Genomic DNA, 26,695 nt, shown 5'->3' with positions numbered 1-26,695 from the left:
AGCTCTTCTTTAGATTTTCCTCTGATGATTCCAATATCTGTTTTAAATGGGATAAACTAGAAATACTTATATAAATATTTTGTGAACTGAACCTACTTTTTTTATAAACTGTAAATAAATCTCCAAGTCATCTGTTCTATTTTTGATTTTTAACTAACTCTCTCTCAAATGAAGGTGATTAATACATTCTTTGTATTCCCCCGGTCCGATTTCCATTGAAATTAAAAACCATTGTTCCAAGCAGGCCAAATTCAGATTGTAAATGTTCCATTATCCTTTCGCTACACTTTTTAACCCCTCTTTTATGCAGTTGAAGTAATTGTTGGACTTTCTACGATGAACCCAAGGACTAAGCGATTCAGCAATTTATGGTTAATGGCACTAAATTGGTTAACTTTGGCAGGCGGCAACTTTTTCGAAACTTGCCAAAGGAGAGGAAGAAAGGCCGGTTCCGTTAATTTCGAGCTAAGCGGTCGACTGAGCCCAGAAAGACAGCTACAAAGTCGCCTGATTAACCCATTGGGAGCGGGTTAGGGAACGGATGGACGGATGGTTAAGCTGCTCCAGAAAGAGGACCGGCGTAATTATCCTGATGAGATTGGCCGGCAGTTTGGCGCTCCTTGGGGTTCATCAGCCTGGTTAGCTGGTTACCAGTTGAAATTAAGTTACGGGCGGTACGCCGGACATGTCTGCCCGGTAATAAGCTAAATGAAAACAAAAATGGATGTCACTCAGTGTCGCAAATTGATGAAGATGGAGATGGAAGTGGAATAGTGCACTTGAAAAAATAAAAATAAATATCTTTGTTATTTTATCAAAGATTCGTATTAAATATTTTAGTTAAATACAAAAATAATTAAAGGAATATTTAAGGAAAACACATTTAATATTAAATACGATTATTATTAATATTAAACATTTTATGTCACCAAAACAAATTGATTTCATATTAAAAATTTTAATTTAAAATTGTTAATTTAATTGTTAAAGTGTGAGAAGCAAAAAATATTAAAATGTTATAAAGAACCATTAGATTTTTTTATAAGTGTTGAAGGATCTGGTAACCCAATAACTTTGCCCACACATTAATTGGAATTTATGAAGCTGGCCACTCTGCTTCTTCAGCTTCTTCTGATTCTTCTGTGCTAAACAAAGCGCGAGATGTCAAGTGGAAAGTGGGAAAGTGTCACGGGAAAGGGTTACTAACCCAAGAAAATGGCAAAGGAAAAGTGCAAATGGAAATGGAAAACTGGCCGGGGTGAAGTCAACTGCTTGTGCGCCAAGTTTAAGTGCTTTTAAAAAACCATTAACGTCGTTTCCTCGACTGTCTGGCTGTCCATTCGATTTCTTTTCTTTTTCTTCTATGTATTTATCTTTAACAATAAGCTCTTGAAACGTAAATTTAGTTAAAATCAAATCAAAGTTACTTGGATTTCTTCTTGGCCGCCGGCTGCAGGGACCCGGATCCCCAGGTTCCAGTGGGATTGGGCACAGGTGCTGGGGTATCATTACCAGTGGGTGGTGGTTTCACCACCTTGGAACCCCGTTTCATTCTGGGCCTCACAGGAGGCTGGGATTTGGGTAGCTCGGGGGTTTTGGCTTCGGGTGGAGTGTTCTTGGCTGATTTAACAGGTGTAGGAGGTCCTTTGAGGCTGGTTCTGGACTCCTTGACAGTGGGAGTGGCCACTTCCGTTTGATTAAAGGTATTCATATTCATAACATCCCTCACAGCCTTGCGAAAGGAGGGAGGTTCCTTGGCTTCCACTAAATCCTTTGGCATGGGGGGCAGTTTCATGGACTGCTGGCTGATCTTCCTTTGGTTATCCAACGGATCATTGTGTATAACCTGCATGGGAATGGGACAGGCACCCACTGTTGGTGGATCCGTGTAGCAAACATGACGGGCATAGTCGAAGGATTCCCGGCTATCCGTAGCGGGCATTCCCCGACGATGGAAGCAATTGATGGGACAGGAGGCCACACAGGGCGAGTAGGGCTTCTCCACCTCCGCCAGCTTCTTGATCTTCACCGAGTTGCAGTAGATCTGATGGCGATCGGCCACCTGCTCCTCGCGGCACATCTCCCGCTGCTCGTACTTGCGGTAGGCCAGCTCCGCCTTGGAGAAGAATCCCGGCCAGCAGTAGTCGCGCAGGCGGCTCCTCTTCACCATCCTGCCCTCGGGTCGCATGTCCAGCTGGTTCTGCCGCTCGTAGCGATCCACGGCGGTGGCAATGGGATACAGAGGACGACCCACCTTGCGGGACTCCTCCATGATCTGCACCGCCTGCTCGAAGAACTTCTTGTCGTCCTCCAGGTAGGGATCCTCGTTGCAGGCGGCCAGGTTCATCAGCTCGGCGCGGCGCTTCTCGAGGAACTCCTCGCGTTGGCCAAAGAGCACCTGGCGCAGATCCTCCTTGACCTTGTCGCGCTTCCTCTTCTGCGAGGCCTCGAAGTAGCGATTCGCCTCCGCGTTCTTGAGACGACGCGCCACATGGAAGCGTTGCAGTTCCCTCTCCCGCCGCCGCTTCTCGGCATCCTGCTGCCGCTCCTCCAGCTGATAGGCCCGCCGCTGCTTGGCCAGGACCTCCAGCTCGCACTGCCGCCGGTTCTGGTCCACCTGCGTCTCGAAGGCGTGCCGGTCCTCCGCCTGCTCCTGCCGCTCCTCCAGCTTCCTCTGCAGCACCTGCTGCGCCTGGCTGACGCGCAGCGCCTGCTCCTCCCGCTCCAGCTGGCGCTTCTGGCGCAGCTGCTTCACGTGGCTGCCGTAGCGGGTGTCCAGGTTGCGGCTGGCCACGATGTAGACGCAGTTGCGCCGGTCGTCGATGGCCTCGCAGATCCTCTCATCTGTGGGGGTGGACCACTTATAATAAGATCCCTGAGCATATAGAGCAGTGGTGGCCAGCAGAGGGCAATTTCTCTGCCGCTGCGCTGCCAGCGTTCCGACGCTCACATACGCTGTTAACGCTGCTTCTGCTGGCCACCACTGATATAGAGATATTTTTCCATTATTCCCCACTACTCACGCTCCGCAATCTCGGCCTTCTCCTGGATGGCATCCCGATGGGCCTTGCGGTAGAAGGCGATCTTCCTGGCCTTCTTCTCCTTGAGCGCCCGCTCCTCCTTGTCCTGCAGGCACTTGTACTGCGCCCGCTCCACCTGCACCTCGAAGATCCGCTGCTCCCGCTCGGCCTCCCTGATCTTCTCGCGCTGCGCGATGTCCTCGCGCATCAGCTTGGCGTGCTCCTGGTTCCGCTCCGTCTGCCTGGCCACCTCCTCCTCCTCGGTGGCATGGCCGAAGGGCACCAGAGCCGCAGGACACAGCTCCTCGTCGGCCTGCTCCTGGGCTCGGGCCGCCTCGGCAATCTCCTCGTTAAGCGCCTCATTGTACCGCCTCTGGTGGATCATCTCGCTGTGGAGGAGGGCCTGGTGCAGGGCCCTCGGTCCCGGCTTCAGTTGCTCCAGCAGATTGTTGGCCCTCAGGATGCGCTGCTTGCGCAGACGCTCGTCGGCCAGCTTGGTGTCCACGTCCTTGACCACAGCCATGGCCTCCTTGCTCTTGGCCCTGGCCGACTTCTTGACCCTCGGCACATTGGGATCCGTGAACAGGCTGCACAGCAGATCGTTGCCGTCCTTCAGGTACTGCCTGTACCTACGCTCCTCCTCGACGGCCTCCAGCTGGGCGTGCTTCTCGTCCTGGCGAGAACGTCCTTGGATGGCCGCAAACCGCTTGGCCGAAATCACCACCGGGTGGCGAGTGAAGCGCTTCCTCACGAAAAGTCCATCCGGACCCACCTCCTTGGGCTTGCACACATTCATTTCGGCAGCGGGAACATGTAGTCCCAAAAATCTATGTGTGAAATGTTTGAGTGAAACTTTGAATATGAATAATTTCTTAGTCTACTGAGAGCTATCAACCGAATCGTAAAATTCGGCTACTTTGGTTGTAGTCTAATATTTTATGAAATTATCAGGGACCGTAAATAATCATTATTTCAGATTTTTATTTTAAAAGGCCTACTGAGGTTTTTACATATTTTAATCAACAATTTAACTGGTTTTTATGTACTTTATAGACATGAACAAATAACAGTTAATTTGCTTTCCAGATTTGTTGAAATGCATATACTTTGTGGACAAGAGTAAAAAGAACGTTATTTTTGACGTTTAAAACAAAATATCACAGTAGTCTTTTTAAAATAAAAATCTCAAATAATGATTATTTTCGGTCCCTGGAAATTATAAAGACATTAGCATTGTATCATTTTCTATTTGATTGCATTTTCGAATTTTTGCTGATAGGGCAATGTGTAAAAATGGTTTTTTAATAACCACTTAAGGGCCAACTGAAACTACCCAATAATCGGTAGTATTTCAGTGGAACTCGGCCAAAAGCTATGGATCATAGGTTTATAATAGTTGGCACGTCAGTGTTAGTTGCTTTTCTAGTTTGTACACTCAAAAAAAAATTTTAGAAAATCGCCTATGGATTTGCTTTACTGGCGATTTTTTTCTATATTTCTGGAATATTTCTTGAATTTAATGAATTTTGATTAATTGGAAGAAAATTTTCTTTACCAGTAGAAAATTTTTTTATTTTAAAGAAAAAAATCGCCAGTGAAGCAAATCCATAGGCGATTTTCTAAAATTCAGGGCGATTCATTTTCTGAGTGTAGTGTAAGACGACATTATAAGCATTGAATTAATTCCAAGACTAACTATTTATGAGTATTTAGGAGGCACCATTTGTTAAAATGACAAATACTGTCTGTAAGTCGTACAACAAATCGTGGGTTGCTGTTCACTATTGTCGTCTGAAGGCCTATTCCCGAAACAAAACCAGCCTGAATATAAATGCCACATTTATAGAGCCAGCCAATAATATATCCCTTCATATGAAGATGCTGAAGAAGGCCAGTGGCTATAAGCCCTTCCTTTTTGATTACACCTTCGATGCCTGCGAATTTATGAGGAGGAGAAACCAGCCCTTTGCCAAGATCATTTGGAACTTGATCAAGGATGTGTCCACTGTGAACCACACCTGTCCTTATGTGGTAAGATTACCTTTAAAAGCCCTCAAAAGGTTATCAAATATAGGATTCTACACTTCACAGGGCTTACAAATGGTAAGCGACTTTTATCGTATTGAAGTTCCTGTTGGTCTACCAACTGGAGAATACTTACTTTTACTGGATTGGATTTTCGATGCTAAGCCGCAGTTTGCTACAAATGTTTATTTCACATTTGTAGAGGATTTATTCCCTAAAAACTCAAGTCACAGGAGGAGGCTGTCCAAGTTCGCCTTTAAAAACCACTGATTTTCAAAATAAATTAGTTAATTTTCAAAAAAATATATTGTATTACTATCCATGGCTTAAATTATTTTAATATTACAAAATCTAGTTTGAAGGAAGTCATTATTTAAATCAATGCGGGCATTATATAAATGAATGCTAGTACTTATAATAATTAGCTGTTCATATCTGTATTTATAGCTTGTTGAAACCAAATAGTATTAGATATTACATCAAATTATAAATTTGGTGCTCATTAGTTCAACAAATTGTCATGATGGCGTAATAATGGTATTATAATTACTTGTCACCAAATCAATAAATCCACAAAAATTACTTATTTATGGGCAGTCGTTAACTAGAGCCTGTCCCATAGCTATGGATTATAAGTTAATAATTATTGGGGTCTCGCTGTCGGTCGCTTTGCTATTTTGCAGTGTGAGATAAGTATACCTTTTGGGAATGAAATTAGAGTAAACATTGTATATTTTCAGGGAACGCCCTCTGTAAAAATGACAAATGCAGTCTGTCGCTCGTATAACACGTCGTGGGTCGCAATTCATTACTGTCGCCTGAAGGCCTATTCGCGAAACAAGACTAGCCTGAATATAAATGCCACATTTATAGAGCCAGCCAATAAGGTAAACCTTCATATGAAGATGATGAAAAAGGCCAGTGGCTACAAGCCGTTTCTATTCGATTATAACTTCGATGCCTGCGAATTTATGAGGAGACGAAACCAGCCCTTCGCCAAGATCATCTGGAATATGATCAAGGATGTGTCCACGATCAACCACACTTGCCCTTATATGGTACACCCAAAAAAAAATGATCATAGAAACTAAACTATTTCTACATTAAAAGTAAACTATTGAGTGTCAAAAATTTCTCGATACTCTGAGTATTAAACTAATGGACTTCGAAAGTATAAAAATGAAACTTTCGAAGTTGTCAAGTTTAAACTAACGAGTGTACAGTTTATACTCACTCAGTGTACTGAAATTTAGGGTGCTAGTTTATTTCGTATACTATTTAGTATAATGCCAGTATAAATATTATACGCCGTATAAAAGAGACAAAATTCAAAAAATGTTGTTCTGTACTTTTCATATATTATTAAAAATATTTGTTACATTTTTATAAATTACTGAAGGTAATTTTTAATTTAACAAATAAACATAAATACAATACATGTACAAAATATGTACGTGTGTATGCATATTTGGGCAAATGCAGTTTTACCGCTTATGTCGCTGATCATCTCCAGAGTGGTCGCCGTCCAGATGAACACCGGAGTTTGGTCGGGGACGCTGATATTGAAGTAAACATTGCGCTGGCCGCGGTCAGAAAAAATGCAAGCCAATAGCAAGATCCTTAGTTTCCCGGCATCTGGAGCGCAATTCAAGGTGGTGTCAGTAAAAAGAAAAGAATTTACTCATTAGTTATGGACTAAGACACAATTTAAATGTACTTACATTTCAAATAAGCCCAAAATAAGCAAATATTAAAATTTTCACAAGTAATTTTCACAAACAAACCTTAAACAGACCGCAGCGTCGTTTACAAAATACACTAATGTAAAACCCTTAAAATACTAACGCGTCCGAATAGCATTAAAAAGCGGTAACACTTTTTCTGTTCGAAATGTCCAGGTTCCAAACCAGAGCATCCTGGCTTCACACCAGGAACGAAAACCGAAAACTTCGGTATAGAAATTAAACTCAGGACATAAACTTAACACTATTTAGTCTTAACTTAACACTATTGAGTCTGCTCCTTACATTATTTAGTTTTAAATTAATACTGACAGTTTGATACTAGCTGTAGTATACTTTTAATACAACGCGTATTAACTGTAAACTTTCGGTTTTTTTTTTGGGTGTAGGATCGTCCTTCAAAAGTACATTAATTTTTAGTAATGCACTTTTCAGGGCTTGCAATCACTAACTGATTTCTACCTTATTGAATTTCCCCTTCCTCTACCTTCCGGAGAATACTTGCTTTTATTAGACTGGCTCTTTGATGGGAAGCCGCAGTTCGCTACAAATGTTTATTTCACACTTGTCGAGGATTTTTAACAAATTAATTAACTAACAAATCCAAGACAATAATGTTTTAAAACCTAATTATTTCAATACAAAAGTACCATGGGTTATTATGTTATCAATTTGTATGCAAAATATTAATAATAATTATTTTTTTACTCTTCTTGAGGATTTGTAAACCAATACTTTCTAAGCACCACAATTTATACAACATTTCACCATACGCGTCGGCTTGGTGGTATTATACCAAATTACTTAATTATAATATTTTTTTAATAACATTTAATGTGTATCAAAGCGGAAAGGGAATGGGAAAACCCATTATATTGTCGCCGTTTTGACATATTAATTGGCGTTTTTATACCCTTGCAGAGGGTATTATGATTTCAGTCAGAAGTTTGCAACGCAGTGAAGGAGGCGTTTCCGACCCCATAAAGTATATATATTCTCGATCAGCATCACTAGACGAGTCGATCTAGCCATGTCCGTCTGTCCGTCTGTCCGTCTGTCCATCTGTCCGTCTGTCCGTCTGTCCGTCTGTCCGTCTGTCTGTTTCTACGCAAACTAGTCTCTCAGTTTTTGAGCTATCGGGATGAAACTTTCCCAAAAGTCTTCTTTCTATTGCAGGTAGTATATATGTCGGAGCCGACCGGATCGGACAACTATATCTTATAGCTCCCATAGGAACAATCGGAAAAAAAAACTTTAAAAAATTCTAGCTTCGGTGTTTTTTGAAATATTACCTTCTACTTTTGGGGATGTTATTTTTTAAATATTTCTGAATTTCGAATTAATAATTTAAAAAATCGGACTACTATATCATATAGCTGCCATAGGAACGATCGGAAAATTAATGGAAAAGAAATAGGAAATAAATTCTAGCTTCTTTGGTTTTTATTGTATTATCTTCTACTCTAGGATATGACTCTTTTTAAATATTTCCGAATTTCAATTTTAATTTAATCAAAATCGGACGACTATATCATATAGCTGCCATAGGAATGATCGGAAAATTAATGGAAAAGTAATAGGAAATAAATTCTAGCTTCTTTGGTTTTTATTGTATTGTCTTCTACTCTAGGATATGACTCTTTTTAAATATTTCCGAATTTCAATTTTAATTTAATCAAAATCGGACGACTATATCATATAGCTGCCATAGGAACGATCGGAAAATTAATGAGAAATATTAGAAAATTGAACATTTTTGCGATTTGTTAATTAATAGGAATGATCTGCAAGGGTATATAAGCTTCGGCTGGCCGAAGCTAGCTTCCTTTCTTGTTAGTTTTAGGGAACTATTCAACAAATTTGTATAATTTAGTCTTCAGTAAAGTTTTCAGCGCCAAGTTATGTATACCAAATATCTATTTTTCGGATTAATAGGAGCTTTTGCCTTTGTAATCTGCACTGTACGTTTTTTTTTATACCTCTATACATATTCTATTTTTAATTTGTATTAGGAGGCACCCTTCGTAAAAATGACAAATGCAGTTTGTGAGTCATACAACAAGTCGTGGGTAGTTTTCCATTATTGTCGACTGAAGGCCTACTCCCGAAACAAAACCAGCTTGAATGTAAATGCCACCTTTCTGCAGCCAGCTAATAATATACTTATCAAGTTAAAGATGATGAAGAAAGCAAATGGCTATAAGCCATTCCTTTTTGACATTGCCTTCGATGCCTGTGAATTTATGAGAAGGCGAAATCAGCCAGCAGTGAGGATTGTCTGGAATTTGATCAAGGATGTGTCCACTGTAAACCACACCTGTCCTTATGTGGTCAGAAAAATGTTTGATGTTTCGAAGACTTTATATTAATCGAATTTTTCAGGGCTTACAAACGGTAAGCGATTTTCATCACATTCATATTCCCCTTCCTTGGCCATCTGGAGACTACTTAATTTTAGGGGATTGGATTTTTGATGCTAAGCCACAATTCGCGACAAATGTTTATTTTACCTTTAAAGAGGATTTGTAATTGAAAAGTCATGGTTTTTAAACACATTTCGAAATCAATATTATTATTTTATTATCTAAAAATTTCGCAAAATGGTTTGGAAATTACTAACTTATATATCGTCACGGTTCCAAAAATAAAAAGTATAATCTGTTTTTTTGTGAACTTTGCAATTAATATTATCATTTAGTCTTTAGCAGAGGTTTCATGGCTAAACTATGGATTCAAAGTGCATATTTATTGGATTTATTGTGTCTTTCGCCTTTCTAATCTCCAGTGTAAGATTTTCTCGTTATTGTATTAAACTTGATTAAAAACTGTTCTACTTTTACTTAATTTTAAGAGGAGGCACCTTTTGTTAAAATGACGAATGCAGTTTGTGAGTCATACAACAAGTCGTGGGTGGTCTTTCATTATTGTCGACTGAAGGCCTACTCCCGAAACAAAACCAGCTTAAATATAAATGCCACATTTCTAGAGCCAGCTAACAATATATTTATTAAGTTGAGGATTACGAAGAAGGCCAATGGCTATAAGCCGTTTTTATTTGATTACACCTTCGATGCGTGCGAGTTTATGAGAAAGCGAAATAAACCCTTCACGAAGATCATATGGAATATGATCAAGGATGTGTCCACTGTTAATCATACATGTCCGTATGTGGTAAAAACGCTTCTTGGTGTTTTAAAGATAGGCTCTTAACCACTTGAAATTTTTTAGGGCTTACAATCGCTAAGCGATTTTCATCACATTTTTTTCCCCCTTCCGTGGCCATCTGGAGAATACTTACTTTTAATGGACTGGATTTTTGATGCCAAGCCGCAGTTCGCGACAAATGTTTATTTTACTTTTGTATACACAAAAAAAAAACTTGGTAAAATCAACTGTAATAATTGTCAAACAGGCCCCAACCAGCAAAATTGTCAATTCTACTAAGTAAATAGTCATTTCACAACAACAAAATACACACAATTAGCAAAGACACAAACCCAAAGCAAAAAAAAAATACACGTAACTATTTTAGTAGTTACGTAACTATCTTTGTTGGTCAATTTTACCAAGCAAATTTTTTTGTGTGTAGAGGATTTGATATGATATGTGTTCGCCACTTGCATTATTTCATATAATTCGAATATTATTTTATTGGTACAATATATATCATAACTGATTGGAAATTGCAAACTTGTTATATCGTCACGATTTCACACCGAAATACATGTTAGCTACTGTTTCCAGACCTTGCTCTGGAGGGAATTGCTAACAGCAATGTAGCCAAAGGATGAGTTAGGTTTCCAATATAGAACTCGTTTTCGTTGCGTTTTCAATAATTCACGTTGTTTCCAATTTATTTCCACGAGTAGAGTGGCCAGATATCGTTATTACAAAAAAGAGATCGCTTAGTAAGCTTTCTCTGGACCGCGGCGTTCATATTAAATACTAACATTTTTACTTAAAATGACGTTAACTTCAGATTTCAACCTTAGTCTATTCACAAACCAAAAGAACAGGGTGTTCCCCAAACATACTCCCCCCGTTGCAGGATCTATGATCTTTCAACTATTCCATTGGAAGAGGAGCAATTTTATGAATTGGGCGTTGCAGCACGTTCTTTGAAGTTTGTAGATCCACAACTCGAACCTTCCCGTCCTTTCCTGGGATTGCGGAAACGACGCGAGCGAGAATCCAATGTTGTGGTGGTGTGTTATCCTCATGTATGATGACAAGTTGGCCCGGTTTGATGTTTGCTTGTTGAGTATTCCATTTTCCTCGACGCTGTAGGGTGTGTATGTAATCCCGCTGCCACATACTCCAGAACTGCTGCTTGAGAAACGTTACCCTTTGCCATCGATCCAGATAACTTAGCTGGGTGGTGGACTGTGGTTTGAAGATGCGCTCGTCTGGAGCAGCCAACAGTGATGAACCAACCAGAAAATGAGCTGGCGTTAGAGCGATTCCGTCGTTAGGATCATCTGATTGAGGGGCAATTGGCCTGGAATTGAGAATTGCCTCTATTTCAGCAAACGTTGTCTCAAGCTCTTCGTATGTGAGATTGGCCTCCGATATGTTCTTCAGTAAAAGGGTTTTGGCTGACTTCACAGCGGCTTCCCAGAGCCCCCCGAAATGTGGGGCTCGAGGCGGAATGAAGTTAAAGTCAAATCCTTTAACCGCACTGAAGGAGTGAAGATCGTCGATGACCTCTGTACTGAAAAACTGTTGCTTGAATTCGTCCATTTTCCTTGCTGCACCACAGAAATTGGTAGCATTATCGCAGTACAGTTTCGAAGGCAGGCCCCGACGTCCGATGAATCTTCGAAGACATAATAAAAATGCATTAGTTGATAACTCAGACACCACCTCAATGTGTACAGCTTTCGTAGCAAAGCAAATGAATATCGACGCATATGTTTTATATGGTCGCTTGCCACGTATTTTATAACACGTTTGAAATGGGCCACAGAAATCCACCCCTGCAATTGAAAAAGGGCGTTCCGCGTGAAGTCGGTCAGGAGGCAGATTCCCCATAATTTGTTGTGTAAGTCTTGGCTTGTAATGAAAACAATGCGTGCAGTTCCGGACGACCTGACGAGTTAGAACTCTGGCGTTGACAATCCATAACTTTTCTCGAGAAAGAGAAATGAGTATTTTTGAATTTGCATGTAGATTTTTCCTATGAAGGAATTCTATAAACAGCTGAATGAAACGATGGTTTCGTGGAACGATTGCTGGAAATTTTGCTTCAAATGACAACGCTGATCTTGCTAATCGCCCGCCTACCCTTACCACATTGACACTGACACTATCTAATTCCATCATATGAATAAATGGAGCGAGACCCTGTAAGTGTGGCTTTAGAGATTTATTTTTTGCTAGTAACTTCAATTCCTCATGAAAGGCTGACTGCTGTATGTGCCCTATAATACGCCAGAACGTAACGTTTAGCTCAGATGCAGATATATGCAAAATTTCCTTTACCTTGAGTTTACGATCTGGTACGACTCTGTTAAATGTTCTATAAATGTATGACAATACTCGTAGTATTCGAACGTACGATGAGGACTTGTTGATGACGTAGTCTATGATCGAATCTAAAACATCAGATTTTGAATTTACCTGTTCCTTAGAGCCATCAACGTTAACTTTTTGACTCCCAACTGACGTCCCTACATGGCAGGTAGATGGTTCGTTGCATATGACTAGTGCTCTTTTTCGTACTTCGATAGATGATGGTGCGGAAATACAGAGACTCGGCCATTCCTCGGATGGCAGTTTCAAAAATTCTGGGCCGGTTAACCAAGTGTTAGTTAACAGGTCAGAAGTGCGACAACCTCTCGAAACAATGTCCGCGGGGTTCTGTGCTGACGGTACATGTCTCCATTCGACATCTGCGCTGTGCTGCTGCAGCTCTGAAACTCTGTTTGCTACAAAACAGTTCAGTTTTGAAGCATGCATCGTCATCCATTGAAGAACGATCTTTGAGTCCGTCCAGAAGTAAATCTTGTTGACGTATGGAGAGAGCTTATTCTGAAATTTTCGAAACGTTGCATTTAGCAGGACTGCTGCACATAATTCTAGCTTTGGTAGAGATATAACGGTAATAGGAGCTACTTTGGATTTTCCGATAAGTAAATTTGTGTGAACTGTATTTCCTAATTTTACTCGAATGTATATACAGCAGCCATAAGCTCGCTCGGATGCGTCCGCGAATCCATGAACTTCGCACGGCTCTGACGGAGACGTGTGCATGTATCGAGGAAATTTCAGTTTGGGTGTATCTTTCAAATCGTTTCTTAAATCACTCCACAATTCATTTTGTGTATCCGGGAGTGGCTCGTCCCATCCAAGTTTGAGAATGTGCAGGTCTTGCAACAGGATTTTACATCGTATGGTTACGGGACTGAGTAATCCTAGTGCGTCAAAGAGACTTGCGATAGTAGACAAAACAATTCGCTTAGTAAACGTGTTGTCTGATGATAAGTCGTATCTGTATACGAAGTAGTCCTTTTGAGGCTGCCACGACAATCCAAGGGCTTTGGTGATTTCTTCTTCTTCAAACTTGATGGCGACTTCCGTTGCTGATAAGCCTCCGATGATGTGCGAGTTGCTGTTGAACTTCGACATGCTCATGTTTCCCTTCCTCAATATTTGTACGACCTGTCTTTTCTTTTCCAGTAATTCTTCTACCGTATCAGCACCTGTCAGGAGGTCGTCTACGTAAAGATCGTTGCACAAAACTGAAGCTCCTGCGGGAAATTCTGACCTTGATTCGCTTGCTAAATATTGTAAACTTCGGATAGCTAAAAACGGAGCTGATGATAGGCCGTATGTCACGGTGTTTAATTGGTATACTTTCATTGGATCTGTTGGGTTTTCCCTCCACAGGATTAGCTGGAATAATCGGTCACGGGGATCGATCATGAATTGGCGATACATTTTAGTGATATCACCGGTGAGAACGAACCGGTGTAGTCTAAAAGCTAAAACTGTGGTGATGAGATCCTGCTGAATTGTCGGTCCGCAGAGTAAAAGATCGTTTAGTGATTTGCCCGAGGTTGATTTTGCTGATCCGTCGAAGACAACGCGAAGTTTGGTCGATAGGCTTTGGGGTCTATGTACGCAATGATGCGGAATAAAAAAGTGTCGCATGTTGGAATCGAATGATTGAAGAGGCGACATGTGCCCCAAAGCCTCGTACTCTTTCATAAAGTTTACGTAGCCTTCCTTTAATTCGGGACAGCGGTTAAGTCTTCGCTCAAGCATTGAGAAACGATTCTGAGCCATGTTGAATGAATTACCCAAACCTGCACTTGAATTGCTGAATGGAAGGCGCACTTGAATCCGTCCGTCGACTAAAATGGATACGTTTTGTATGAAATGATCTTCACACGCTTGCTCTTCATCCGTAAATGTAGGAGGAGAGGTACAATAGTCTTCGATTTTCCAAAAACGATCTAAAATTGTGTCGGTGTCAGCGCGATTTTCGTGAAGTGTGCAATGAAAGGCTTTAAACACTGTTGGAGCTGATGTGATATTCCCTCCTACTACCCAACCGAATTCTGTATTGATTAAACTAGGCTTGCCAAACCCAAGAGAATGCTTTCCATTTTTTAATGCTTCGAAAAACCCTTCGGTACTGATAAGCATATGCACCTTGGTCGACTGGAAAAAGTGCGGGTCGGCTAGATTGACATTAGTTGGTAGCTTCCAATCTTGAATTCCAATGGTGCTGCTAGGTTGGTGCGTGCATATTGAATTTATTACCGCAAACGTGGAAGTCCATTCAAATTCAGAAAGGCGTGATTTTAGTGTCGCTATAACGTTATACTTAATGGGTTGACACGTATCTGAAATTCCGCAAACTTCTTGAGATACCTTGAATTTTTCCAAATTCAAAAGCTTGGCTGTTTCTTCAGTGATCAGATTGACTTCAGAACAGGAGTCAAGCATGGCGCGAATATAATGAAGTTCCCCGAGTTTGTCCTTGACTTGGACCACTGCTGTGGGAAGTATACCGAGTTTAGCTGCTCGCACCACTAATGAAAGGTGTGGCTGCACCGTTGACGGAGGCGATTCTCCCGTGCGATGGACCTGATCGCTGGATTGTGTTGAAACTCCAGGCGAAAAGTTGTGAAGAAGTGAATGATGAGCGGAGCGACAAATTTTACAGCGCGATTTCGACTGACACTGCTTTTTGTTGTGATTAGGACGCAAGCAGTTTAAACAAAGTCCCCGTTTCCTGACCCAATCTCTTCGCAGGTCCAAAAGAAGAACGGAAAACGTTTGACAATTCGATATGTAGTGATCGGATGCCCTGCAATATTCGCATTTTGCACTGGTTGTGATGTAAGCCTTCGATGTTTGAGTAGGCCTTTGTTTATGATTTGACTCGTGCGAGTCTGCTAGTTCCTTCCCTTTGGAACGGCTCTCCAAGAATTGGCACCTATGAGTTAAGAGTTTGCAGCAGGTTTCCCATGATGGCAAAGCCTCAAACGTCAGTTTTTCATCGTAATACAGTTTGGTATCAGAATCGACCTTGGAGAGTAGAATGTGAATAAAAATTGCGTTCATCACATCTTCTGCTGACCCTAATGACAGTAGAGAACCTCTTATAGCTGCGGCTGAATGTATAAGTCTTTGAAGCTGTGATGCATCTGGTTTCTTTAATGTGGATAAAGTGAAAAAACTAGAAATGTAGTCCAAAAAAATTAATACATCATTATCATATCGTGCCTTCAACTGGGTTAGGGCTTTTGGGTAGTTTTGTTCAGTGATTTGAAAAGGTTGAACAACTTCTAAAGCTGGGCCAGCCAGACAATTGAGGAGATAGTTAAATTTATCAATGGTGGCGATGCCTGAATCCTGATCAACAAGGTTGGAGAACGCGCTGATGAACCGTTTGTATTGAGAATAAGTCCCATCGAAACTGGGCAACTTGATGTTAGGTAATCGGCTGTGGTGCGTTGTGTTGCCAGTGGAGTTCAGAAAACTTGGATCGTCTCCAACGAGGCTGGTTTTACGCTTCTTATTTATGAGCTGTGTAATTGTTGATTTTGCATCAATGAAGATTTCCTCCACTTGCGCCCTCCCCGTGTCGATGCAGTAAATTTCCTCGATGTTTGACTGAATCTGACATAATGTACGAAAGTAATTTTCAACTATTTGCAAATTGCACTCCAGCACTGTGGGTTCAACGGATGCCCCAAGAGTGAGAACACGACCTTTAAGATTCTTGATATTGCGCTCTATCGTTGTCCGCTGAACTCGTAATTTAACAAGTTTTGCGTCATTGACTTCTACTTGGGATGGACCTGCTTCGTTGGGAATGCTTGCCTCAGCCTTATCCATTGTTCAATGCGTACACTCAAGATCGAGAACTGACTAGTTTAATTGAAACGTATGTTCGACCCCTAGCGGAGGCACCTGCAACTGAACTGAAGATAAAATGGGCAACAGCAAGAATCTCAGCCTTTCATAGAAATAGCTACTTGGCGCAACAATCTTTATAATTTTGTATATGTTCTACATGTATATGGGTACAGGTTACTTAGATATGTGTGTGTACTTGCGATGTGTAAGTGTGTGAAAGCTGCGTGTCTCGAAGTGTGGTTATGTTTGCCGAAATGTGATCCGCAGAAGTGAGGTTGTGGTTGACCGACGTGGAATCCACCAGCGAGGCTTTGGCCAACTGCTACTGATGAGTTGCTCCAACGAAGCCCTGGTTGACTTTCCGAGATGTCCAGTGAGGCTCTGACCAATTTGCGTTCGTTGAATTGGTCAGCGAAGCCCTGGCCGATGTGTGCTTGAATTGCAGTTCTATATTGACCCGATGAGAGATCCGCAATCGTACTTGCGCGTGTGACTTATCCTTTAGAGCTGTCCTGTCACGGTCGCCAAAATGTTTCCAGACCTTGCTCTGGAGGGAATTGCTAACAGCAATGTAGCCAAAGGATGAGTTAGGTTTCCAATATAGAACTCGTTTTCGTTGCGTTTTCAATAATTCACGTTGTTTCCAATTTATTTCCACGAGTAGAGTGGCCAGATATCGTTATTACAAAAAAGAGATCGCTTAGTAAGCTTTCTCTGGACCGCGGCGTTCATATTAAATACTAACATTTTTACTTAAAATGACGTTAACTTCAGATTTCAACCTTAGTCTATTCACAAACCAAAAGAACAGGGTGTTCCCCAAACAGCTACTATGCATAAAATATCATCATTTTGTATTCAGGAGAAGCTTCAACGCTAGCTCATGGATTGAAAGTGTATATTATTTAGAATAACCACAGCTTTTGCTTTTTAATCTTCACTGTTAAACAGATATTTCACTTCTAAACAGTTATTTTACTGGGAGGCATACCTTGTTAAAAATAAAAAACAATCTCGTTTAAAAAATTGTTATATTTTGCCGAAACCATAGTTTTAATGCCATAATAGTTCTTAAAAAGAGTCCGATATTTAAACCTATTATATCGTCAAGCTTCCAGTATCAAAATAAGTGGTGAATTATAATATTTACGGTACGAAGGAACACATATTGCTATCCAGTATTTAGTAGAGGTTTCAGTTTTTCAGTCATGTGTTCGAATTTAAAATTTTTTGGAGTTTTCGTAGCTGTAACGTTTCTACACTCATAAAAAAAAATCGAAGAATTTCCTTAAAATCTAGAAAATTCTTTCTTGAATTTTTGCCAAAGGCGACCTCACCTTTGTTTCAAGAAATGGTTTTTTTGAAAGGCACCATTAAAACAAGAAAAAATATTTCTTGTTTTAAGAAATTAAATTTCTGAAAACAAGAAAGGGTTTTTTAGAAAGGCACCTTTTAAACAAGAAAAATTCTTTCTTGTTTAAATTTCCATTCAAAAAAATTTTATTTCTTGATTTAAGAAATAATATTTCTTGAAAGGAAGTTTTATCTTAACACTGAAACCCTAAAAATAAAATGTAACTTGGTTTTTTCTTTTGCATATTATATTTATTTACATTTAAAACATTTAACACTTAACATTTAAACATTTTTAAATAACACATTTTTGACTCAAGAAAACATTATTATTACCCAAGGTCTGTTGAACTTCATATGACCTAAGGTGATCCATTTTCTTCGCCTTTCCTCATCTATAAAAAAAGAGTTATTGGGATATCAATGATTTGTTTTTAGATAAACAACTTTTTTGAAATAATGTAATGTTAATAATAGCCAAAATACAAACACGTTGGACAGACGACCGAGAAAGAGGAGCAAGACGGGTAGAAAATTAAGGGTTGAAAATCGAATTTCAGAGAGAGAGAGGCACGGGAGACACACGTACATACATACATATATATTTACATACAGTCCTTTGCGCGAAGGGAGACCGAATGTAAGCAGGGCAGATCGTGTCAGTTTTAAGAAGGTGAAGAGAGAAACGTCGCGACGCGTAGGTCAAGCGAGCGAGAGAGAGGAGCAGAATATGAAAGGGTTGAAAATCGGGTTTCAGATCGGGTGAGCCGCGTACATGCATAGATATTTACATGCATACATAAGTATGTCAAACAAATACAACATATTTTTCTTACCTTAGAAGGTTTTAAAGCAAAATTACAGCTTCGACAAACAAATTATTTGGCTGATGCAACTGCAGGTATGTATTTTCACTCTGAAAAATAAATAAAATGCGAGTAATAAGATAAAGTTATTATAGAGCTGTACACCCACAAATTTATGTACAAATGTACATATGTATGTACGTAGCTCTTAGCTAAAAAACAATTCACCTAAATTGGTATACGCTTGGTAAAGAGATTTGAAATGTATCCTTTAATTACATACATACAATTGTACGCCCGCTATACAAAAAATTATATACATATTTACATACCTTTGAATATTCGGAAAAAGGCTTCACCTCTTATCCGCTTGAAAATCACGTCCATCACTCACGAATTTTTTTCACAACTGACGCTCGGGGGATCAGAGAAGTCGGTAGCCGGGTATTAGTCGGGCCGAGTAGGCCCTTCGTCCCACTTCGTTTTTCTTGTCGTTAACATTCGGCAGCCGAAGGAAGTCAATGGCTACTTTCCTATATTCTAGGGTCATTTCATTCATATATTCAAAGGTGATTTTGTCCTTAAATACGTACAAAAATGTTTTGGCTGCGACGGCAAAACAAACATATGAGATTTTCATTTTTCTATTTTTAAGAAAAATTCTTTCTTGAATTTTTTCCATCAAGAAAGGTTTTCTGTATTCAAAGGCCAATTTTCTAATAACAAGAAATTTTTTTTCTATTTTCAAAGGTAGGCCGATTCAATGGCGAGATTTCCAAAATTTAGAAATTAATTTTTATGAGTGTAGCCTGCAGTGTAAGTTTTGATCGATATTATTCTGAAATCAAATAAGACCAAACAAATATCAGGAGGCACCTTTTGCAAAACTGACCAATGCTGTCTGTGGGTCGTACAACAAGTCGTGGGTCTCTGTTCATTATTGTCGCCTGAAAGCCCATTCCCGAAATAAGACCAGCTTGAATGTAAATCTAACACTTTCTGAGCCAGCCTACAACATATCCCTTCATCTGAAAATGTTGAAGAAGGCCAGTGGGTACAAGCCGTTTCTATTCGACTATAACTTCGATGCTTGCGAATTTATGAGGAGGCGAAACCAACCGTTTGCCAAGATTGTCTGGAATATGATCAAGGATGTATCCACGGTTAACCACAGTTGTCCCTATATGGTAAGACAGTCTGCGAAAGTTACCCAAGTACTAAACATCCTATTTACTTATTTTAGGGCTTACAAGTGCTTTCTGATTTCCATTTAACTAAAATACCGCTTCCACTACCTACTGGAGAATATTTACTTTTATTCGATTGGATCTTCCATGGAAAACCGCAGTTCTATTCAAATGTTTATTTCGCATTTGTGGAGGATCTGATAACGGACACATCAAGACGTGGAAGATATAAAAATGGAACCTTGATCGGAAGATCATCCAAAAACTACGGTTTTGTTAAAAAATCATCGATTAAAAGTTAATGAATGCCCACCTTATTTGCCTCGGCAATTTGCGTGGATTTTTTTCATGATGAATAGATGGCCTGGAATATTATGAATGCTTCAAAATTGCGTGGAATATTCCATTCATGAATTTTTGTATTATTGCGAATCATCAACGCGATTATAATTTATATCATGGTACTTTCTATATCATTATTCTTATCAAAGCACTTTGGAATTTAAACACTTATTTTATCGACTTATTTGTATGTCAATTTTAAAATAAATTGCGATTTAATATCATTATTTAGTCTAGAGTTTACAGCCTTAAGTCATGCATTCAAATTTAACAATTTTCGGAGTATTTGTAATTTTTGCCTTTCTAGTCAGCAGTGTAAGATTTTCCCATAACTATCCTTAAATCCATCTAAAAATAAACCCTTAATTTTATCAGGAGGCCCCTTTTGTAAAAATGACAAATGCAGTTTGTGAGTCATTCAACAAGTCGTGGGTAGTTTTCCATTATTGTCGACTGAAGGCCTACTCCCGAAACAAAACCAGCTTGAATGTAAATGCCACCTTTCTGCAGCCAGCTAATAATATACTTATCAAGTTAAAGATGATGAAGAAAGCAAATGGCTATAAGCCATTCCTTTTTGACATTGCCTTCGATGCCTGTGAATTTATGAGAAGGCGAAATCAGCCAGCAGCGAGGATTGTCTGGAATTTGATCAAGGATGTGTCCACTGTGAATCATACATGTCCTTATGTGGTATGACATTTTTTTTGATGTTTCGAAGACTATCATATTAATTGTATTTTTTAGGGCTTACAAACGGTAAGCGATTTTCATGATATTCACATTCCACTTCCATGGCCTTCTGGAGACTACTTAATGTTAATGGAATGGATATTTGATACTAAGCCGCAATTCGCGACAAATGTTTATTTTACCTTTAAAGAGGATTTGTAATCGAAAAGTCATGGTTTTAAAACACACTCTAAATCAATATTATTATTTTATTATCTAAAAATGTAGCAAAATGGTTTGGAAATTACTAACTTATTATATCGTCACGGTTCCAAAATTAAAAAATATAATCTGTTTTTTTGTGAACTTTGCAATTAATATTATCATTTAGTCTTTAGCAGAGGTTTCATGGCTAAACTATGGATTCAAAGTGCATATTTATTGGATTTATTGTGTCTTTCGCCTTTCTAATCTCCAGTGTAAGATTTTCTCGTTATTGTATTAAACTTGATTAAAAGCTGTTCTACTTTTACTTAATTTTAATAGGAGGCACCTTTTGTTAAAATGACGAATGCAGTTTGTGAGTCATACAACAAGTCGTGGGTGGTCTTTCATTATTGTCGACTGAAGGCCTACTCCCGAAACAAAACCAGCTTGAATATAAATGCCACCTTTCTGCAGCCAGCTAATAATATATTTATTAAGTTGAGGATAATGAAGAAGGCCAATGGCTATAAGCCGTTTCTATTTGATTACACTTTCGATGCGTGCGAGTTTATGAGAAAGCGAAATAAACCCTTCACGAAGATCATATGGAATATGATCAAGGATGTATCCACCGTGAATCATACTTGCCCCTATGAGGTGAGAATATTGGTTGGTGGTTCGAATACCGCAATCCCTCTTCAATTTTTTGTAGGGCTTACAAACGGTGAGCGATTTCCATCATATCCATTTTCCTGTTCCTTGGCCATCTGGAGAGTATTTACTTTTGGCGGATTGGATTTTTTATGCTAAGCGGCAATTCGTTACAAATGTTTATTTTACATTTGTGGAGGATTTACTGACAAACAGTTCAAATTACGGGAAAAATAAATAACAAATCAAAATATATAATGTGGTATTTTCCATACAGAAACGTTTACCATTCATGGATAGTAAATATGTATTTGTGGAATACTTAAAGCTTTGTGTATTATAAGGTATTCTAAATTATTGCAATGTCATATAAAAAATATTATAGTTATTATTTATGGATTTTAGTTATGCTATTATTTTAAAAGCATTTAAAATCTATCAAAACGATTTCCAAAATGATTATATCGCAGTATAGCACGGTATAAGAAAAAAAATCCTATTTAATGTTTAAATCATAATTTAGTCAAAATTTAGTTTTCAGCGCAAGGCCATGGATTCCAAGCCTATAATGCTTGGAATAATCGGAGCTTTTGCTTTTCGGATCTCAACGTATGATTTTTGTTTCAAAACTATGAGAAAGTCATTGGATAATCCTCTAAATAACAACTTCTATTAGGAGGCACGTATTGAAACAAGGATAAATGTTATTTGTGAGTCATACAACAATACATTTTGACCGCTTCGTTTTATATATCATTTTACCATTTATATCATTTTTGCCGAATAATAGACTAAAAGTATAATATTGTTTTAATAACATTTAATATGTATCAAAACTGATTGTAAATGGCAAACCCCATTATATTGTCACGGTTCCAATATCATACAATAAACGGAACTATGCAACGAATTTGAATATTATTTTAGTCTACAGTTAAGTTTTCAGAGCTAAGTTATGGATTCAAAGTGGATATTTATGGCAATGCTTTTTGCTTTAGCCTTTTTAATCTGCACGGTAAGGATTCTGCGTAACTATACCATATCAATGAACACTACAACTATTTGTTATTTTTATTAGGAGGCACATTTTGTAAAAATGACTAATGCAGTATGTGAGTCATACAACAAGTCGTGGGTTGTCATTCATCATTGTCGATTGAAGGCCTATTCCCGAAATAAAACGAGCTTGAATATAAATGCAACTTTTCTGCAGCCAGCTTATAATATATTTATCAAACTGAAACTGATGAAGAAAGCCAATGGCTTCAAGCCCTTTTTGCTTGATGTCACCTTGGATGCCTGTAAATTTATGAGAAAACGACATCATCCCGCCGTAAAGATCATTTACAATTTGATCAAGGACGTATCCACCGTGAATCACACCTGTCCTTATGTGGTGAGACCGCTTCCTATTTGATAATAATATATTAGTATATAGGAATCATTTTATTTTTAGGGACTGCAAGCGGTAAGCGATTTCCATCGTGTTGAAATTCCCGTTCCTATGCCAAGTGGAGACTATCTACTTTTATGGGATTGGATTTTCAATGGTAAGAAGCAGTTCTGCACGAATGTATATTTTAACTTTGTAGAAGATGTATCATAAAATATCAAAGAAAAGCACAACGCATAGAAACATGAAATATATTGCAATTAAATAACATTATAATAAACCAAGCATTTTTAATACGATCTTTTAGTAATTTTCCAACGAGTCAAATCAGTATAATTTACCGGAGCTACGCTTCATTAGCCATTAAAATGAATAGGTAATAAAGAGTTGAACGGTTTCTCAACCATTTTTAAAATATTTTACTAAAACAACATTTTATTTTTTTAAATAATTTCTGTATGTATATTTCTTGTGATACTTCTGCCTTATTTTGAAACTGAAGCCTCTATAAAGTATGTAACTAATGTAAAAGTTGGTAATTCTTTTAAATGAAAAACAAAATGAAACTCCAACTTTTCCACCGTAGAATTATTCTTTTTTTCACGAAATTAATTTCCGCCATAAATCGTCTTTGAAGCCTGGAAACTGTTCCATTTGCAGCACATGATACTTTGGCCATCCGCAATTAGATGAACCCCAATTAGTGTTAATCAAATTGGGCAAAAACCAAGAGGCAAAGATTCGCGGGACCAAATGGTGCACAATCCAATTCCCGGCAGGCGTCAAATTATACAGAAAACTCAGATGGCGAACAAATGGGAATCAAGGAAGAAAAAGGAAAAGTTGACTTTCATGCGAAAAGTTTTTTCCATGGTTGTGGGGCGTGAATTCCTGCACCGAAAATTTTCAGGAGGTGGTGGTTGGGTTTTGGAAATATAGGGCGCTGTAGGCGTGGTCAGACGCCAAACACCGGCGATTATTGTTACAAAATGCAGCGGAGCGTGTAATTTTTCGGGCACGAAAGAAACGCAAAAGAATCTTCCTCCACATCCACATCCAGATTCAGTTTGAGATTCAAATTGCCAAAAGAAACCATTGCCCCTTGGGAAGAGGAAGAGAGAGGGAAACGCGGCTTCTGAAAATTGTTTTGCGAAAATTAGTTTTCAAACTTTTCTTGTTCGTTTATCTTGCATTTCTGTGTCGGTTTTTTCCTTTTTTCCTCGGTGGGCAAATGAAAATCTAAACGCAGTATGCGATATTAATTTGCATTTGGGCCTCGCTGTCATCTGGGGATTGGGATTCTGTGGCACAATAAAAATCAAATTTGAATAATTTTTAATTTATTTAAGAACGCTTCGGTCGAGTTTTGCCAGTGCTCTTGCTTGTAATTGGGCTTTCTGTTGTTGTAACTGCTTTTTTGGGATCCATTTATTGGCTTCCCTTTTAAACGATTCCAGCGTAATTGCCATGAAATTACCTTTTGAGTGGAGCCGGTGGAAAAAACAAACTTTATGCAAATCGTTTTAGTGATATTTATTTATTTTGATTTAAATCCTTTGTTTTTTTTGTTGTTGTTGCCTATTTATAATACTGTTTTTATTACACATCTCGCGATTTGATTAACTAAAATTAGACGTACTTAAACTGTAAATTTATTTGGCTTTAACTATTACATTACTTAGCTACAAATTAAAAATGATTCAACAATAATGTTCACATCAACCGACTTAAATTCTTGACAATCACAAAGTTAGGATTTGATTTTGATTCGTAGAACAGTGAGTAATTTGGTATACGACTCGAGAGCTATGGTACTAGAACTATGATTAACCACAACGCTTTAAGGTCCGCCAATATCAGATATCCTTAGTCCTTAAGTGGTAAAGAATGGGGGAGGGGAAATTTCGAGCGGGATGTTGAGAGGAAAGTCTGATATCTCTTTGTCTTCTTATATTCTTGGGAGCCAACCAAGTTGGCCAAAACCATTTACCGTACAAGTATATTCTACCTTTAATTTAGCCAATGCACAAACACACACACAACAGTTACGATTAATTTATCTATATATATATGTGTATTTTGGTTGGGAAACTCAGGGTATCACAAACATTGAATGAACACTTACTATGGTTAACGTCTGCTTAACTGTTGGCTGATTCCGATTGGAGGGGCGTTCCCAGATAGGGGATTTCCTATGCTATACAGAAGGCAAAAGCTTAAAGTAGAAAAAGGAACAGTCTAGCTAATGAGATCTATGAAATTCTCAAACCGAAAATAATTTATTTTGGGTCTTTGCAGGTTGTCACTTTCACAGATTTAAAATAAATTAAATTTTTGGTACCTGAAGATGAAACAGTTGTTTATTGGGTAATCTTACCCTAATAAGCCAATTTAAAAATATTTTTAAAAAGTTAAAATCAAAGGAATCTGCTTCTTACAACCTATGCTGACTTGATGTGACTTCTGTAGATCTTTAAAAATATCGACGTTTATTATTCCCCTAAAAAACATCGATATTATCGAAGCTATACTGTGAAAATATCGAAAACATCGATATTTTTCAAGCTCTAGTCTTCTGTGAAACTGAAAACCCGATTTTCGCCCCTATGATCTCCTAGTTCTTAGGCCTAAAAGACAACACACATATTATATGCTTTGCTCATGCGATATTATATAGACACTCACACGCACATACACCTAAGGAATCTTATAGATACTCGCTCAAGATCTCACTCCCTCGTAATCCTCGCGTGGTTAGACCTTACTTGCGGTACTCGTCCATCTGAAAGCCGGACTTCTCCGGCGGCGGACTGTGGCAGGCGGCTCGAATGCGACCGAATCGCAGACTGCCCGTGTGCGGATGACCCCGAATCCTGGCCTGCTGGTGCAGCGGATGGTGCGAGCACTTGGCCTGCCTGGCCAGCAGTTGGTTTTTGGCCAGGATCACATCCTCGGCGTACTAGATGTCCGGAATGCTGCGCCCGCAGGTCAGCTTGCTCGAGGACAGTTCCCCGTCCAGAGCTCCTCCTCCGATGGCGGCCGCCTTGCTCTTGGCACAGTTGACATCGTGGTGGAAGAGGTGCTCGCACAGCTTGGGCTCCGAGTTGGAGAACTTGCCCAGCTCGGCGGCCGTGGCTGCCTGGCTGAGGTTCAGATTCAGCTGGAGATCGCTGGCCTTGCTGAAGGAGGTGGTCTGCTGATGCTGCTGGTGGTGCTGCTGCGGCTGGTGGAGCTGGTGGACCAGGTGGTGGGCGGTGGTGGTCGTGTAGGGCAGGTGGGGCGGCAGACTGCTCTTCTGCATGGCACTCAGATTGCCCGAGCTGACGGTTCTCTCCAGGATCTCGCCCCAGTACTTCTCGGAGAGGCCCTCGATGTCGGGTCGCGTGGTAGAGAAGGCCTCCTGATGGCCGCCCCCGTGGATCCCCATCCCCAATCCAGTGCCCCGGATGTACTGGGAGGCACTGCGACTCAAACTGTTGGCCCTGGAGCGGGCGCAAATGCCCAGGACAGAGCCACCAATCGAACTGGCCACTCCACCAGTTGTGGAAGTCCCATTACCTCCTCCTCCTCCGCTGGATGAACCTCCACCTCCACCCCCAGGAGGTCGGGACGATGGCGGTTCCGGGGGAATCGGAAGCGTTGTGATTTCGAAATCGTTAGCATTGATGTGACAACAGCCTGATTTGTGCTCGGGCGTATCCTCGTGGGGGAAACACTGAAATGGCAGTGGAAAATGGACAAAATGGGCTGGGGGTCATCATAAATTTCGACTCGCACAAAAATTAATAAGAATTTTAAATTCGCATTTATTCCGGCAGCAGCAGCACAAGGTTGAGCCATAAATATTCCACAGACTGACCCCCAGTTCTCTGCGGAAGTAAATCATGCAACTTGACTGCGTTTACCCAAAATAGAATCAGGGATT

At 39.7% G+C, this 26,695-nt stretch overlaps 12 protein-coding genes across 12 annotated transcripts in view; 8 read left to right on the top strand and 4 right to left on the bottom strand.

The window, feature by feature from the left end:
• Positions 1-1,096: 1,096 nt before the first annotated feature.
• Positions 1,097-3,891, bottom strand: Crtp (Caldesmon-related protein). Its single transcript, XM_017145159.3, has 2 exons — positions 3,024-3,891; positions 1,097-2,844 (listed from the first exon to the last, which is right to left on the bottom strand). Exons 1-2 carry the CDS (start codon positions 3,814-3,816, stop codon positions 1,424-1,426), a joined length of 2,214 nt encoding a protein of 737 aa, XP_017000648.2. The 5' UTR covers positions 3,817-3,891; the 3' UTR covers positions 1,097-1,423.
• Positions 3,892-4,394: 503 nt separating this feature from the next.
• Positions 4,395-5,315, top strand: LOC108059735 (uncharacterized). The gene is made up of 3 exons (XM_044393296.1): positions 4,395-4,445; positions 4,734-5,051; positions 5,112-5,315. Exons 1-3 carry the CDS (start codon positions 4,395-4,397, stop codon positions 5,313-5,315), a joined length of 573 nt encoding a protein of 190 aa, XP_044249231.1.
• A 354-nt stretch (positions 5,316-5,669) lies between these two features.
• Positions 5,670-7,369, top strand: LOC108059734 (uncharacterized). The gene is made up of 3 exons (XM_017145150.2): positions 5,670-5,729; positions 5,786-6,103; positions 7,223-7,369. Exons 1-3 carry the CDS (start codon positions 5,670-5,672, stop codon positions 7,367-7,369), a joined length of 525 nt encoding a protein of 174 aa, XP_017000639.2.
• A 1,333-nt stretch (positions 7,370-8,702) lies between these two features.
• Positions 8,703-9,322, top strand: LOC123002730 (uncharacterized). Its single transcript, XM_044393295.2, has 3 exons — positions 8,703-8,748; positions 8,800-9,117; positions 9,170-9,322. Exons 2-3 carry the CDS (start codon positions 8,818-8,820, stop codon positions 9,314-9,316), a joined length of 447 nt encoding a protein of 148 aa, XP_044249230.2. The 5' UTR covers positions 8,703-8,748; positions 8,800-8,817; the 3' UTR covers positions 9,317-9,322.
• Positions 9,323-9,513: 191 nt separating this feature from the next.
• Positions 9,514-10,578, top strand: LOC108059733 (uncharacterized). The gene is made up of 4 exons (XM_070212144.1): positions 9,514-9,573; positions 9,641-9,958; positions 10,016-10,147; positions 10,519-10,578. Exons 1-4 carry the CDS (start codon positions 9,514-9,516, stop codon positions 10,576-10,578), a joined length of 570 nt encoding a protein of 189 aa, XP_070068245.1.
• Positions 10,526-16,848, bottom strand: LOC138912413 (uncharacterized). Its single transcript, XM_070213226.1, has 2 exons — positions 16,356-16,848; positions 10,526-11,603 (listed from the first exon to the last, which is right to left on the bottom strand). Exon 2 carries the CDS (start codon positions 11,525-11,527, stop codon positions 10,853-10,855), a length of 675 nt encoding a protein of 224 aa, XP_070069327.1. The 5' UTR covers positions 11,528-11,603; positions 16,356-16,848; the 3' UTR covers positions 10,526-10,852.
• Positions 12,606-14,074, bottom strand: LOC108054643 (uncharacterized). The gene is made up of 2 exons (XM_070212143.1): positions 12,967-14,074; positions 12,606-12,790 (listed from the first exon to the last, which is right to left on the bottom strand). Exons 1-2 carry the CDS (start codon positions 14,072-14,074, stop codon positions 12,606-12,608), a joined length of 1,293 nt encoding a protein of 430 aa, XP_070068244.1.
• A 2,268-nt stretch (positions 16,849-19,116) lies between the features above and the next one.
• LOC108059732 (uncharacterized) lies at positions 19,117-19,807 on the top strand. Its single transcript, XM_017145146.2, has 3 exons — positions 19,117-19,134; positions 19,188-19,505; positions 19,562-19,807. Exons 1-3 carry the CDS (start codon positions 19,117-19,119, stop codon positions 19,805-19,807), a joined length of 582 nt encoding a protein of 193 aa, XP_017000635.2.
• A 295-nt stretch (positions 19,808-20,102) lies between these two features.
• On the top strand, positions 20,103-20,741 carry LOC108059761 (uncharacterized). The gene is made up of 3 exons (XM_017145180.2): positions 20,103-20,162; positions 20,223-20,540; positions 20,595-20,741. Exons 1-3 carry the CDS (start codon positions 20,103-20,105, stop codon positions 20,739-20,741), a joined length of 525 nt encoding a protein of 174 aa, XP_017000669.1.
• A 197-nt stretch (positions 20,742-20,938) lies between these two features.
• LOC108059731 (uncharacterized) lies at positions 20,939-21,618 on the top strand. Its single transcript, XM_044393292.1, has 3 exons — positions 20,939-20,998; positions 21,066-21,383; positions 21,439-21,618. Exons 1-3 carry the CDS (start codon positions 20,939-20,941, stop codon positions 21,616-21,618), a joined length of 558 nt encoding a protein of 185 aa, XP_044249227.1.
• Positions 21,619-22,315: 697 nt separating this feature from the next.
• On the top strand, positions 22,316-22,983 carry LOC108059730 (uncharacterized). The gene is made up of 3 exons (XM_017145144.3): positions 22,316-22,392; positions 22,456-22,773; positions 22,834-22,983. Exons 1-3 carry the CDS (start codon positions 22,333-22,335, stop codon positions 22,981-22,983), a joined length of 528 nt encoding a protein of 175 aa, XP_017000633.3. The 5' UTR covers positions 22,316-22,332.
• Positions 22,984-24,358: 1,375 nt separating this feature from the next.
• Positions 24,359-26,695, bottom strand: part of LOC108059795 (5-hydroxytryptamine receptor 1A) — a 42,145-nt gene continuing 39,808 nt past the window's right edge. The window contains 1 exon segment of the mRNA XM_017145227.3: positions 24,359-26,485. Coding sequence (XP_017000716.2) covers positions 25,532-26,485 — 954 coding nt within the window. The 3' untranslated portion in view covers positions 24,359-25,531.

This window comes from Drosophila takahashii, chromosome 2R (genome assembly GCF_030179915.1).
Source record: "Drosophila takahashii strain IR98-3 E-12201 chromosome 2R, DtakHiC1v2, whole genome shotgun sequence".
Classification (NCBI taxonomy): Eukaryota; Metazoa; Arthropoda; class Insecta; order Diptera; family Drosophilidae; genus Drosophila; species Drosophila takahashii.
The sequence above is the reverse complement of the archived record's forward strand: the minus strand, read 5'-3'. Positions and strand labels throughout refer to the sequence as shown.